The following is a 15,589-nucleotide window of genomic DNA, read 5'->3' as shown; positions in this document are numbered from 1 at the left end:
GCTATAGGATGTGTCTGCCTGCTTCGGGCTCCCAGACAAGTGAAGTCCAACTCTGACATTTCAGGCAATTTGTATACCAAGCTCCTCCTTTTCTGCAGCCTTCTTTTCCATTGGTAAAATTCTTTTGCAGGGTCAAGTAGGGATCCCACCCCTTCTCTTGTGTTTTCACTCTGAAGCCCTATACAACTTTACACCTGAATGAACGCCAAACCTCTGTGGATATATAAAGGGAACCTTGAGGAGGAATTTCACAGCTACAGTGCAGAAGCAGAGGGACAGGAACAAACCAGCTCTCCAGTCAAGCAGATCCTCTACTCACCATGCTTCCTCCTGCCATTCATTTCTATCTCATTCCCCTTGCATGCATCCTAATGAAAAGCTGTTTGGCTTTTAAAAATGATGCCACAGAAATCCTTTATTCACATGTAGTTAAACCTGTTCCAGCACACCCCAGCAGCAACAGCACGTTGAATCAAGCCAGAAATGGAGGCAGGCATTTCAGTAACACTGGACTGGATCGAAACAGTAAGTGTGTTCTACTTTGTGTAGATTTTCTTCTTTTTTGGTAGCATTAGCTCACATTCCCGTAAAATCATTCCATTGTTAACTAACTTGAACTATATATATTTTGCAAACAATCTGGGAGCAATCTGCTGCATGCATAGATTGGCATTCTTCCCTAGGTAGTGATTTTAGAGTTAGCGTAATGAAAACAGTGGCTTGATAATGCTAGTACAAAGTTTAGTTTTACAAACATCCACAAAGAAAATGTACCTAAGAATTAAGTTGTTGCTTTTCTTAAAACTATGCAAAAATGAGAATTCTTAAAAGCATTGTTCTACATCATTTAAGTTTAGGTTGTTTTATCAGTTTACTTCAGGACCTGTGCAATTTTGGTAGAGTGTATAAAGGTAGCTCACCCTAAGTACATATAGGAGATAACAAGGGGAAAAGGCAAGCTTTCAGAGGAGGGGAAAAAAATTGTCCACATGGATTTCTATAACACTTCTACTGAAATGTTTAAAGTTTTGATGATGCTCAATGTAAAAGAGGGATTAAACTCAAAATGTTGGAGCCACATTTTTCTGAAATCATTTCTTATTAAAAAAATCAAATTTTAGGTAATTATATATTTCTGTGAAATATGGAGAACCTTTTTATGACTTAAGATATTTAAAATGACAGTAATGTTTTGTACAGGAAGCATTCTTTTGCCCTTTTCTGTTTAATTGGCACACTAATTGACCACTAATTAAGAGGATTCAAATTTCTTCTAACTTTTGTTTCATTCTTTCCCTTAGAAGAGTTCACATGCTAATAATCGGGTTTTAAGAGAGACAGAAACAGTGTACAGGAAATCTTCACAAATCATTTTGCACCTCCTCCTTAAACTCCATTCAACTGTTAAAGTAGTTTTGACCTCTGAAAAGTCAGAGCTAAAAAGACTGGTAATGTCTTCCTAAGAAATCCAAGGTTTTTTATTTTCGTGAAGATGTATGTTTTTAAGAACATAGGCATATCTGATTACTATTATATTACTATGCAATGTGGTGGGTATTCATTGTCAATGAACTGTCATTGCAAAAATGCTGAATCTACGTGCACAGGAACAAAAAACTAGATAAATCAAAATCATCTCTGGCTGTTTCCAGGTGCATTCCTAAGGCAGCTGCAGGAAGGTGAGCTAGGCTCAGAAACAGGCAAGCCCAGCACACTGCCCAGGCAAATTGTTTAACCTTTAATTTCAGTCCCACAACTCTAGATCTATATATATGCATGTGTATACACATATATTTTCCCACAACTATCACATTTCCATTAGGCTATATCTCTTACCTCAGAAGTGCTAGGGCACAGAAATGAAGTAAAACTCCTAATCCACATTATAATTAGAGTTACCTTGCAGCATTCTATGTACAACCACTTCACTGTATTTTATATTTTATATTTTTAAACATTTCATCAAACTATGCTTTTAAATGTTCTTTTTAAAATATTGGTTAACAGGACTTGATTTCTTTCCAAGTTTGTTATAAGCAATTCTCCTAAAGTTTAGATAACAAAACAATGGTAAGAAAAACTTTAAATATTTCAAGATTAATTTTTATTTTAATTACATAAAGCATGCAATTAAAAACAACTAATTAAGGAACAAACTTGTCAAATGTGAATAACTAAAATAAAAAGTTTGCCACGACCAATATTCAGGAAATGAACACCATGGTTCCTTTTGCAGTTGTAAATCAGACATGTTAGGTATTTTTCTGCCATAAAATTCATGGAAATGTAGCCAAGTTGTTATGGCAACCATACGTTCCTGATTTAGGAGTTTTTATATTCTTTAAATTTTGAGTTGTAGTGGCATTTTGAATTTCAAACATTTTACTATTGGTATTTTAAAAACATGGCTTGGGAATTTATGTTTAAAATGTAGTTACTAAGTTTGATGTGCAAAATGTCAGAGGTTATACCCATATGATTCTATGCAGCTGAAATCTGTAACTGAAATCAAGTATTACAGAACGAATCTGCACTGCCTACAATATTTAAATACTTTCCACATTTTCTCAACAGATAAAAAAAAAAACTAATTAAAAGCACTTGCAGACATTAGCCAATATGACCCATGAGAAAGAGAACATGAAAGTGCACTCTTTTGGACTCATTGAAGAATGAATATTTACACATAAATGGAATAGCTGCTAAACCCTTTTTGGGAAGTGAGACTAAGCAAATGAGATTTTCAAATATTCTAGTAAACAACTAGCTAATGTTTTACATGAAAAAAATCAGTCTTAATATTATTTTTTTTCCAAAAAATGTTATAGCCTTTATGTAAACTGATGATTTTCATGAAAGTGTCTCTAACAACTATTTAGCAGATTTTTGCACTGTGAAAACAAAAGTAGATGCTAACTTTCTCTTTAGCAGTTTATTACCACTTGGATATTATTTTGTCAATGCAAATTATTATTATTATTATTATTATTATTTTAATCTTCATCTGCTTTTTGTCTTTGATACATGTTCTTTTCCATTTTTTTGCAGGTCGGGTTCAAGTAGGTTGCCGGGAACTTCGTTCCACCAAATACATCTCTGATGGCCAGTGCACCAGTATCAGCCCTCTGAAGGAGCTGGTATGTGCTGGTGAGTGCTTGCCTCTGCCAGTGCTTCCTAACTGGATTGGAGGAGGGTATGGAACAAAATACTGGAGCAGGAGGAGCTCCCAGGAGTGGAGGTGTGTTAATGACAAAACACGCACCCAGAGAATCCAGCTTCAATGTCAAGATGGCAGCACACGCACCTACAAAATCACTGTGGTCACTGCCTGCAAATGCAAGAGGTACACTCGGCAGCACAATGAGTCCAGTCACAACTTTGAGAGTGTGTCGCCTGCCAAACCAGCCCAGCATCACAGAGAGCGGAAAAGAGCTAGCAAATCCAGCAAGCACAGCATGAGTTAGAACTCATACTCTCAGACTGAACTGCCTAGGAACCATCTGCTTTACAGATTTGATTGCTTAGAAGACTCAAGCCTGCCATTGCTATTTTGTCACTCAAAAGTATATGCTTTCTGCTTTGATAGAGCCCAGAAAACTGTCCTAAGTATCAGGACCTTCTCTGGGAATTGCTTTTCCTTTTCAAGTTCTTCAAGATATATGTATGTTCATGAGTGCAATTTGCATTTAAATCCCACACATCCTGTAGTTTTAATTCCCCATACTTTTTAAAACTATTGACACAATATATACCCCTAAACCTGAATCATTATATTCTATAAGTGAAAAAGGCTCTCTCACTCTCCATTCCCTAACCTATCTCTACCCTTTCTAAACAAAAATCCCTTCAAAACAGAAAAGGTTTTTTTTTTTTTAAGTTGTTGCCATGAATCTTCCCAGTAACATTTCAGAAAGGTGCTTTTTTAGTAATTTTCAGGGGAACAATTTAGCAGGCAGAAGAGATTTTCTTTTGAAAGAAAGAGAAAGAACTTGTGACATTTCACTTCAAAAATAAGCCCTCTAGCTTTTTACAGTCTCATAGTATGAAATTATACCCTGCATGCTGACCCTCGCTTGGAATGGAATGCCAGAAATGCATGGCAGCAGCTAATAAGTAAAGCTGATTAACTATTTATTTGTCAATGTTATTATTTAATGAGCTCTCACATGTGATTTTTTTCAAAATGTTAATTTTTTATGTTTTAAAGCTTTTTCATGTACCTAAATATTTTCCTATATGATTTGTGGTTGATCTAGATATATGAAATTACATGTACATATGTAAAATAAATATTTTAGTCTCCTTATTACATATGTGTTTCATCATGAACTTTATCAAATATGGATCTTTGAAATCACTAAGTTGCTTTGTAAAATTGAAATATGTAATACTTTAGTCTGTGCAATCAGAAGGTGAATTGACCTTCAATTCCATTAGTTTCTTTTAACAAAAATAAACACTGCCAAAAGTTATTGTCCTTGTCTATAACATATATAAAGGGGCACATGTTTGCAAAAACTATGAAATAAAGGTATGAGAGTAATTTTCTTTTTAAGCTAGGATTGACCTCAGGGCTTTGTACATGCTTAACCATATACTCTACCACTGACCTACATCCCCAGCCACATTTATTGCTTTTTTTTTTTTTTTTTTACTGTCACATTCAAACATGGACAGAAATGTCTTTAATAAGCGAAAGGAAAGAGAGAAAAAAGGAGACTATCTCTTCAGTAAATGGGATGGTTGAAAAAGTTGGGTGGCAGTCCAGCAGTGAGTTGTAATAAGAATATCAAATTTATATATACCAGTAGATGCCAAGTCTGCTGTACGTTATAATCACCTGGGGGAGATATTATAAGACCAAATGCCTTGGCTTCCATGCAAGTAACATCAGAATTTCTGTGGGTGGAATTCAGATATCAGCAGTTTTTGAAGTTCCAGGTGATTTCAATAGGAAGCTAAGTTTGAGAAGAAAGAAATTGTGAAAAATCAGTATCTTATGCTGGGAAACACTGAATACTAATGCTAATGTATGGTCCTCAAAACAAAACAACAACAAAAAAAAAAAAAAAGAAAGAAAGAAAAAGAAACAACTTAAATTTCAGTGTTTTCAATTCTGGAATGTTGTCATATTAAACAACAGTGACAATCTTAGATCAGTTTATAGATCATTTGGCTTATGTGTTAATTCAACTTACTGATACCATCACCCAAAACAAAAAAGTTTGAGGAAAATCAAAAGGATTGGGCTATGTGTTAGTAAGATTTCCTGGGTTTTCTGCTTCTGGATTCTGAGCATGGAAGACTCCTTAGTACTTTTTTTTTTTGTAGTAGCTTGTTCTTCTTTTTGTAATTACAATCTAAAAATCACATGAATATTACATATAGTATACTAAGCTAAATAAGGGCATTAATATTGTACCTTCCTTATAAGAGGTAAAGGTAGAAGGATTTCAACATATATAAAGACAAAAAAAAGAAACCTCTAGATTTTATAATAATACTATTATATTATTACATAAAGAAATAGTATCTGGGGTTGTGGCTCAGTGGTAGAGCGCTCGCCTAGCATGTGCAAGGCCCTGGGTTTGATCCTCAGAACCACATAAAAATAAATAAAATAAAGATATTGTGTCCAACTACAACTAAAAAATAAATATTTTAAAAAATAAAGAAATGATAGTCTACTATTTATTTTTAGCTTCAATAACTAAGATAATAAGTTATTTTACATTATATCATATTAATACATGGGGCATTCATAATGATTATAGCTGAATATACCACAAACATATTATTTTATATGTGTATTCTACTGTGTATTCAACCTTAACAAAGGATATTAAAGACAACATAGAAAACTTAAGATAATTGTTATGGTTTATATACGAGATATTCCCCCAAAAGCTCAGGTGTGAGAAAATGCAAGAAAATTTAGAGGTGAAATGATTGGGTTATGAGAGTTTTAAACTGATTAGTATATTAATCCCCTAATAAGGATTAACTGGGTGGTAACTTTAGGCAAGTAGAGTGTGATTGGAGGAGGTGGGTCATTGGGGACATGCCTTTGGGGTATGTATTTTGTTCTTAATGAGCAGATATCTCTCTCTCTCCTTCCCCCGCTTTCTAATTCCACATCCTGGTTCCATGTTTCTCTACCACACCCTTCCCCCATTATGTCTCATCTTAGACCCAGAGCAATGGAGTTGGCCATCTGTGGACTGAGATCTCTGAAACTGTGAACCCCCAAATAAACTTTTCCTCCTCTAATTGTTCTTACTGCTGTTCACAGCAGTAAAATAGCTGACTAAAAAACAATTTAGCTATTTGTTCCTTATAATACAGCATCTTCTATAGAAGACTATAGAAATGGCCTCAAGAATCAGTGTGTCATAAGATCCGAAGCATAAAAAAGATTTGACCTAGGAATAGCTTTTCACCACCAAGAAGACCATGCTACTACCTTTTACAAACAGAACACTGAAGCAATTTTTTTTGGTAAAAATAAGATGCTACTGTCTTCACTGAGTTAACTACTAATAGTATATTAGTAAATATTCTATAAATGTGCTAACAGAAAAATGGCATAAAAGAAACATATATAAGACTTCTGTATTCTCTGCTAAGCAAAAAATTAGATATATTTCTCATGGTCATGTTCCATTTGCAGATCCATTTCAGGCCACGTCACATTGCTCATGCATTCTTTGCATGGTATTTAACATCAATGAGAGGAAAAGGTCAGCAATCAATAGGAGAGGCCCAGTATAAAATTCATCTCTCAATGAAGTAAAAATTAAAAGTCAACAGAAAGAATATAGCTTTATAATAACAATTTAAGAATGACAGAAAGCACTTGTGTCAGAATTGCTGATTGTATTTTAGGTTCCTCTTATTTTTTTTTTTTTATTTTTAGTTAATCCACATGTTCCATATTGATGAACTATATGCAATTTTATTTACTAAGTATCAATTCAAACTGGTGGATTGTAATGATTTAAGCAACTACTGATCTCTAGTTTACATTCAAAATATCTATCCATGAAAGGATTTACTTATCAAATTTGTTTTTGACACTATAGATAAAGAACTTTTTCCCTTTTTTTGAGGGAATCTCTCTACGTTGCCCAGGCTGGTTTGAACTTCTGGGCTCCAGCTGACCACCTCAGCCTCCTGAGCGCTGGAACTACACACCTGTGTCACCTTGCCTGGCTGATAAATGGTTTGATAAATACATAGAGGGACAGATGAACAGACTGCAGTATATTGATATTTATAGATATATTAGATGTATGTGATATATTAGATGTTTGTGATGTATATGATATACACATGTATATAAGGATAATGAAAGAAAAATTAGTAGCACATAAAAAATGAATATATATATAGCATGCTAGATCTAAATCAAACATGGACATGGACATTTTTTTAAATATCTATTTGAAGAAAAGTTAATATTTTAGTTATGGGTTATTTATAATTATTAATTTATGCTAGTTAAAATAACTAAGTAAATAAAAATAACTAATTGATAGAACTCTCTTAGTCATGTTTGTTTTATTGTACACATGTAGAAAAACAACAAAAATTAGGGTGTGGTTGTGTATTTAATAAAAGATCGAATCAATTCATTCCTTCCCTTTTTCAAATGAGTAAGTTTTTACCACCTACTCTGTAAATCACTACTGTATATTTACTATGATACTAGACTAATTGTTTACATAATATGATCTATGAAATATGACATTTTTGATAGAGACTCAGAGTAATGGTCATAAGAAGCTTGGGGTGGAGAAAATAGTATTTAGCAGTAGCAAAATGAGGAAACTTTGAAACTGCTGAATCAAAATAAAGCTTTTGGAAGTTAAATTTACTATGCTGAAATTTTCTTTTTTGCTACCACCATAAAATTCTAGGTATCAAAACCTAGTTAAAATTAAAATATCATTTGGATTAGATTTAATTCTTGAAAGTTCTTGTGAGTACTAAAATGGTCATTCATTCCATACCTTAAACTCAGCATTAACTTCTACTAGTCATAAGCTATAATAAAGAATGACACATAAGGCAAGTGTTTGGTGGAATCTATAAAAGAAACTTGGAAGTTTACAGGAAAAACAACAGGATGCTCAGTGCAAGAGAGTAGTGTTTTCTTTTTAAGACTATATGTCTCAAGGTGAGATTGGGATGACTTTCAACATGGTTTCAGTAGAACCTATTAAAATAACGTTCTATGTTAAAATCGGTTTAGATTTATAAACTAAATAGACATTTGGCCACTAGAAATCTTTGTTACATCCACAAAGAGGGACCTGATGGGACAGATATCTTGAAGGTCATTGTATTCTTGAGTGTCACTTGCCAGATGCATTAGTGGGTGCATCGTTCCTATAACACATGTGGTACACTCTCCTGTATATTTTGCGATTTGTCTTAATGAGATATAGGGTAACAACTACTGCAGAAATTCTACTGGGGAGATGTTTTAATTTCCAGGATTGAAAATTGATTAAAATTAATTATTGCCAAACTGACTACATAAATATTCCCAGAGCAAATTAGACAGAGTGAGAACCTATCATTTACATTGGCCGACTGGCCAAAATATTTATGTAAAACAGTTTGAAGGATTTCTTATGAAGGAATGTATGTTTTCCTTTAATTTAAGTAACTGTGAACCAACAGTTATCTTGTATTACTGACTTAATTTTTGGCAGTGGAATTAGGTGCTTGAACGTGAGGTATATGTCTAAATTGAATGACACTGTCAATGACTCAGACAAGTTTTACCCAAAATTTATTGTTATTAAAACTGATCAAGTGTTTGATTTGATTTTTAAATAAGTTACTGTTAAAATATAGTATTTTACATAATCAATCTTTACTGTATTTTATATACTGAAACTTTCATTAGAAGTGAATTCCTCCTTTGAAACTTATTAACATTGTATAAATTTTAAAAATCCTTTATCTTACAATAATGGCAACTTCACAAAATGATCATTTTAATCCTTTTATTCACTGAATTATTCATATAAATTTGATATTCAAATATAGCCTAAGTCACTGAACCTAGTCATTCAGTAACCAAAACTGTTTAACAATCCTCTATAATCTCTAATAAGCACTACATTTTATGTAAAATAGTTAACCATTTTCTTGACTTGAACTTTCTGTATAACTGCCTTGATTCCCCTTTTAGTTTTCATATATAGTTTATAAGTTATAAAAATTATTTCCTTGCCTTTTTCTAACTTTCTCAAGATCAAAGGGTGAAAAGAATTTTTATTGCCAAAATATTTTTTGTTAAAAATCAAAGACAAGAAAATGTCAAATGCATTTAATAATCTATTGAAAGGATACTATTTTGCTTATTTGTTGACATGATCTTTCTTAATTGATAATTAATTATTGTCTCCTTTCTATACTAATAAAGATTTTTATGTTTAATCTCTGACTTAATATGATATCTTAAAAGATAATAAATGAAGTTTTCAGTTTGACTCATCTGAAATGTAAAAGACATATGAACTTGAAAACAAGACGTGCAAAATCTGGTTTAGACCGTGCTAATACTAAGTTATACTTTGTTCTTCAGCTTAAGTCTCAGTCACTTAAAAGACATTATCTAATATCCCTTTAAGTCAGGGAGTGACTTAAAATAAAATAAGATACTGTTATAAACAAAAATAAGTTGCTGTCCAAAATATTTTCAAGCCCTAAAATATTCATTTTCTATTATCCCAAACAATATGATCATATTTCCAGTCATGAGAACAGCTACAGAAAGAAGATTGAATTTATACTTTTCTTTGCTTCTGATTATGTTTCTGGTTCATTCCATCATGAAATTCCAGAATAATATTTTGGCCAAATTTGTTATGAAACCTCTTCTATCATATCCCATATCTCTATTAAGTAGGAAAAATAATGTGAAACTGGAAACACATCTCTGAGAGCTAAGACTAGCATTATAGGCATTTTTCATTCTGTCCTAACTTGAGGAAACACAGGAAGATGCAGAAAACAGGGAAAAGATGAGTGAACTTGATACAAAACAGATTAGAATTTCTCTCTGTTAAAAACTCTGATACCACTCTATTACCTATTTGCTTCTAGAGAAGGTAATAAGTAATAAGTGACCTATAATGGGAATTGAGTTTTATTATGAAATAATGATGTTATATTTTGGGGAAGTTTTCATCTAAAAAATCTTAAACATACATATTGCAATATAAGTAGGATACTTATATTTCTAGTTAATGTATTTTATGTTACTTGAAAGTCATTCATTAATCAAATACAGTGAAAAATTATTGAAAACTTATTCTGTGTCTATTGGGTTCTAAAAACACACTTTGCGGAGCAAAAAGGCAATCAAATCAGGAAAAGAACAAATGCTTTACTGCAAAATACAAAAGTAAATTCATACAATTCTTTTCTTGAGCAAGACTCACAGGGTTTCATAGCTACCTAAGTTGTACTATCTGGACTTAAAACAAGAAGGTATATTCCAAAGGGGGAATATTGTCATAAATGTTTGAGATAAACAATAGCAAATAATAAAAGCATTTCGGTAATAATCATCTTTCTTTGTGACTGTAAAGCCCACCAAATAGTTAAAATCTTTATTTTTTTCAGCACTAACTTCTTTGAGAGGCTCTACTTCTTGTATAAAATTGTTACAAGTTTTATACAGATTTTTCAATTTAATTATTTAACTATACACCTTAAACATAAAAATTAAACATAAAAATTAAACTCTTCATTTAAACTTAAAAATGCCTGCTTCATGATACTTTGCATAAGTAAAGTCATTTTATTTCTAATGACAGAACTTGTTTAGAAGTAATGGTTTAGACAACTTCAGCAAACAAAATACGTAGAGATTTATGCATCTGGGCCATTGTTCATGCTTAATATTTAGTAAGATATTTTAAATTAATTATAAACATTTGAAATGATGACAATATAATTAATTTGCTCAAGAGAGGAATGTATGATGATAGGATGGTCTGCCTGTATGAAGATATTAAAGTCCCAATAAAGAAATCTCTCCAAGGATATGGAAAATTTTATGGATCATACTGGATGATTGCATTGATATCATGAAACTGTGCTGTTATTTTATAAGTTAAAGGTTCTCGGTCATTAATATATGTTTGAGGGAATACTTTTTTAAAGACTTGAATTGTATTTGTGTAAATGTATATTTTATCCCCATTTCTTAATCCATATCACTGGGGAAAGATCCAAGAGAATGTCTCTAGCAGATGTTGGAGCTGGAACAAGACTCTTTTTTGATCATTATGTTCTTTTGGAGTTAAGCATGTATGATTCTGTAATATTATTAAACTAAAACAGGTGTAGTTACTGGACATACTGGGTTATGGATTTTTCTATTGTTTTATTATCTCATTTATTGTCAATATAATGATAAGCATGTTCAGTGGGCAGATCTGACCATAATACCATATGGTGAACAGAAATAAAATGCTGGAAAATGTTGATGATAGGGGAAAAAAAGATTTTTAAGGACACATAGTCAACACTGTAGAATAGCTCTGGAATGAGTTCTGAAAAGCTAGTCTCTCAGGATGGCTGTCCAGAATAAGAACTTTCAAATACTGTGATTTCAAGGCTATCTGAAGCCCTGTTGTTTTCTTTGTCTAGTTAAACAACAACAACAAAAAAAAAAAAAAACAAAAGAAACAAACAAACAAAAACCACTTCTCTCCACCTCTCCAGTACTACTGATACCCAATATCCTGCCATTAAAAGATTCTTTCCATACTTAACATTTTTTACATTTTTCTCATATACAAACTTCTTTTGAAGAGAAAACACATTTAAGGCAAGGTTTGCAAACAATGCTTATTAGGACCAATAGGTTGGGAGTGAGGCAAGGGAAAATGATAGAGACTATAGGAAACAAGATAGTACCAAATCTGATACCATGCATAGTAGCCACATCCAACCAGAAATCCAGGCATTTGATATGAATATTACCAATTTTAAAAACCAGCATTAAATTCCTAAGAAGTCTAGAATTTACCAAACTATACATACCTGACCATTTGTTAGGTCAGTTAAGGTAGTCTAAGGGTGAGTGGGGTATTTAAATGATCTCCTAGTCAGAAGTTAGGAGATCTGAATTAGGCGACTCAAATCCTCTACTTCTGAATGGCCTTAGGAAATTCAGCTAAATTCTAAATTTCCTGAGATCTGCACTGATGATATCTCTGTTAGTATTCCAAAAGGAAACAACATACTCAGAATCAGCTAAGAAAGATTTATTATGAGGAAAGTAGTCATAAAGTTTGGGATAGGTTAAGCACAAGGCAGAGCACAGAAGCACAGGCAGGACATGCCGCAGCAAAGCTGTCATCACCCCAGGCCTAAAGAATGAGGGAAGATAATGTTATTGGAACTCAGAAGGCAAAGGCTGAGTTCACAACAAGAGATGCAGTGGGTTATGTCTGTGTCTACCCAGGGAACCTGCAAAGCAAGGGAAATAATAACCTTGTCACTCTCCTTCCTTCTTCCAGTTGATCTCCTGTCAAGGCTTGCACTGGCTGACCTCATCTGGAGGGCAATGGATTTAAGAGCTGGTGAATTGCATATCAGTCAGTCCTGGGCTTATCTTTTATTACGACATCTGGAACAGTGTATTGCATTTAGTTGGCCCCAAGTTATTATAGAATCTCTCCAGGTTTCATTTTTAATCCTATACAGATATTAAGATGCTCTCCAAGATCCCTTCCAGCATCAGCCTTTCCACTTCAATATTTTATACTTGTGATAAGAATTTTAAAGTGACAAATTTGGGTGAAATGCTGAGAGTTTTGGATGCCTTACCCTAATGTCAGATATCATGTACCTCAAGAAACAAATCAACTTAAATTAAGTAAAAAAGAAACAGAAACTGAGATAAAAAATTAAGCAATGTTATATAGGATATAAAACTATATAATAAAACTTTGAATGTTTACCAGAGACTCCTACAGTCTCTGATAATTTTTCACATATTTAGAGATTGGCTATTTTTGTTATTTATATTGTTAGATATTTTCATAACAATCATGTTACCAGAATATGCTATCTACCAATGGTTAATAGATGCTATCTTTCGATGTTGATAAAGAATTATCTATTAATTTCCATTTGGAGGTTTGAAGTTCTGAAATGGGATATTAATTGGAAGAAGGAACCATATAGTCTCTAGAGCCATTAAAAATGAACTGAGAACAATATCTACCACATTAATGTTCACCAAAAGGTATTACCTAAAACACAAATACATACTATGGTGAGCTTATCACTCAATCTTAGAGAAAAAAAGCATTAAATCTAGCAGTTTATGGTTGGCTGCCATTGTAATCTATGGTGAGAATAAAATTTCTGAATTAAAATGCTAACATTGAAGGTCTATGGCCTAGGGTAGGGTCACTGCATAACTCTCATGTGGTTTCAAAACACGTTCTTACCTATTCATATTGCTCCCTCCAGCAGTCTTTAGTATAATCCACAAGCCACATGAAGTTGTGGAAGGATTTCATCCCAGTTCTTTGTGCAGCTGCTCTCCTCACATGGGACAGTGATGATCATATGACAGTTTCACAGAGAGACAGATCCAGGGAATGATGACAGAGGGGGATGCCAAGCCACTTTAGATACACATCAAAGTCAATCTTGAAGCTGGGCATAGGTGTGGAATGATGGGAAATTAAGCATGGGCTTTTCAGAATTTCAAAGGTTTATTTTAAGGAGAAAGCACTGCATAGATAAAAGACGGGAGAGAGAATGAACAGCGGTGCCAGGCTTTGCTTAATAGTTACACTGCTGAGCACAGCATTTAAATGTACAAAGGATAAAAAGCACTTCCAGCCTTGCAAATTCATCTTTACCTGCATTGGAGTGCCTAAAGCAACAACATTTGCAACTAGAATAGAGGCCATTCCTCTCTGTCTACCCCATACACTTAGAAGACCACAACTTATCCATTTTGGTAGTATTAGTTGATCCAAATACAGGATCTAGATTGTTGGGATTTTAGGAATAGGAAAACACAAAAAAATATTTAATAGGGAATCTGTTCAACCTTCCTTTGGTTTTTATTTTTATTGTTACATTGCAGTGCATGCTAGTCAAGAATACAGAGACTAGAATCAAATACCTGGCTTTGAATCCTGGCCTTGCCATTGAACTGTTGATTAGTTTGAGTAATATACACTTTGGTTTCTTTGTCTATCAAATGGACAATTATGTCTACCTGAAAACAGTGCTTGTATATAAGAGTTCATGTTAGCTATTACTGTTATTATTGTTATTCCTTTTATTATTAAATTTTTTTTTTGTTTGTTTATTTTTGTGGTGCTGGGATTGACCCCAGGGCCTTGGGCATGCAAGGCAAGCACTCTACCAACTGAGCTATATCCCCAACCCTATTATTATATTTCTTAAGTTAGACTAGCTAGTTCAGGGCTGGGGCTGTAGCTCAATGGCAGAGCACTTGCCTGGCGTGTGTAAGGCACTGAGTTCAATCCTTAGTAGCACATATAAAAAAATAAAGGCACATCAACAACTAAAAAATATTTAAAAAAAGAGAGAAAAAAAGACCAGCTAGTTCATTGAGGGACACTGTGGACTTGAACAGGAACTTCATTTTCTCCAAGCTTTTCGTCTAGGAAGTAGACCAGGAGCAGGATAGAAAGAAGCAGAGGAAATAAGAACAAGTTAGCAAGGTAGAAGAATTCAAGGAGAAGACAAAGCATCTTTGGGAGACATTCTGGACAAATATTTTTAATTTTAAAAATAAAAAATATTGGCATTTTGGTAGTTTTCTAGGAGGGAGCTTTTCTTTTACTATATCAATGCCTTTACACATGCTCTTTTTACATCATCTTAGGCTTGCTATTCTTGGCTCTTCGGTCATTTCTTATTTATTCACATGTCTGCGTGACACCAAAATTGATACAGGAGATAGTTTTCCATACTTATTTTCCTTTTGCTTCTATACTAATCTTGACTACTGTAGCTTTTGCTTACTTCACTATGTATTAGTTAGTGTATCACCATCCTTCATTTGTTTCTTCTGCAGAAGGAACAAGAGCAATTTTTTCCTTGCTTAATCCCTGCTTTTTCTTCATTCCAATAAAATATGTCAATCCCATTCCAAATATTCAGATTAGCATTTTATTCTGTGTTTTCTTTTTATTATTTATGTTCACTGATGGCTCATAACTCTAAAGCCAGTCTCTAATAATTTCAATATGTTCTACACAAGAATAAAAAGCAATTTTGATCACCTTCTCCCATTTACACTTTACTTATTCATTTATAAATTACATATAACCATACTAATATATTATGTACATTATAACACACATTTTTAAATGTATTGGATAAAATGAGGCACATTGAATACAAAATATTTTTCTCCATATATCAATGGTTCCTTAAGGGTTAAAACAACAATAATATTGCACTGATCTGAATATTTGTGCCCCCCCATGTTAAACTTAATCCCCAATATAATGGTATTAGGAGGCAGAGATCTTAAGGATTCCATTAGGTTATGAAACTT

The 15,589-nt window shown here is 33.2% G+C and overlaps 1 protein-coding gene across 1 annotated transcript; it reads left to right on the top strand.

Annotated features, from left to right (window-relative positions):
- The first annotated feature begins 320 nt into the window (after positions 1-320).
- On the top strand, positions 321-3,464 carry Sostdc1 (sclerostin domain containing 1). Its single transcript, XM_076863159.2, has 2 exons — positions 321-525; positions 3,049-3,464. Exons 1-2 carry the CDS (start codon positions 321-323, stop codon positions 3,462-3,464), a joined length of 621 nt encoding a protein of 206 aa, XP_076719274.1.
- The last annotated feature ends 12,125 nt before the right edge of the window (positions 3,465-15,589 follow it).

This window comes from Callospermophilus lateralis, chromosome 1 (genome assembly GCF_048772815.1).
Source record: "Callospermophilus lateralis isolate mCalLat2 chromosome 1, mCalLat2.hap1, whole genome shotgun sequence".
NCBI lineage: Eukaryota > Metazoa > Chordata > Mammalia > Rodentia > Sciuridae > Callospermophilus > Callospermophilus lateralis.
The sequence above is the reverse complement of the archived record's forward strand: the minus strand, read 5'-3'. Positions and strand labels throughout refer to the sequence as shown.

Excerpts from the sequence above, each read along its gene's own strand:
- Sostdc1 (XM_076863159.2), top strand. The coding sequence starts at position 321 with ATGCTTCCTCCTGCCATTCATTTCTATCTCATTCCCCTTGCATGCATC. Across the intron at positions 526-3,048 it reads CACTGGACTGGATCGAAACA|GTCGGGTTCAAGTAGGTTGC; the intron begins GTAAGTGTGTTC and ends ATTTTTTTGCAG.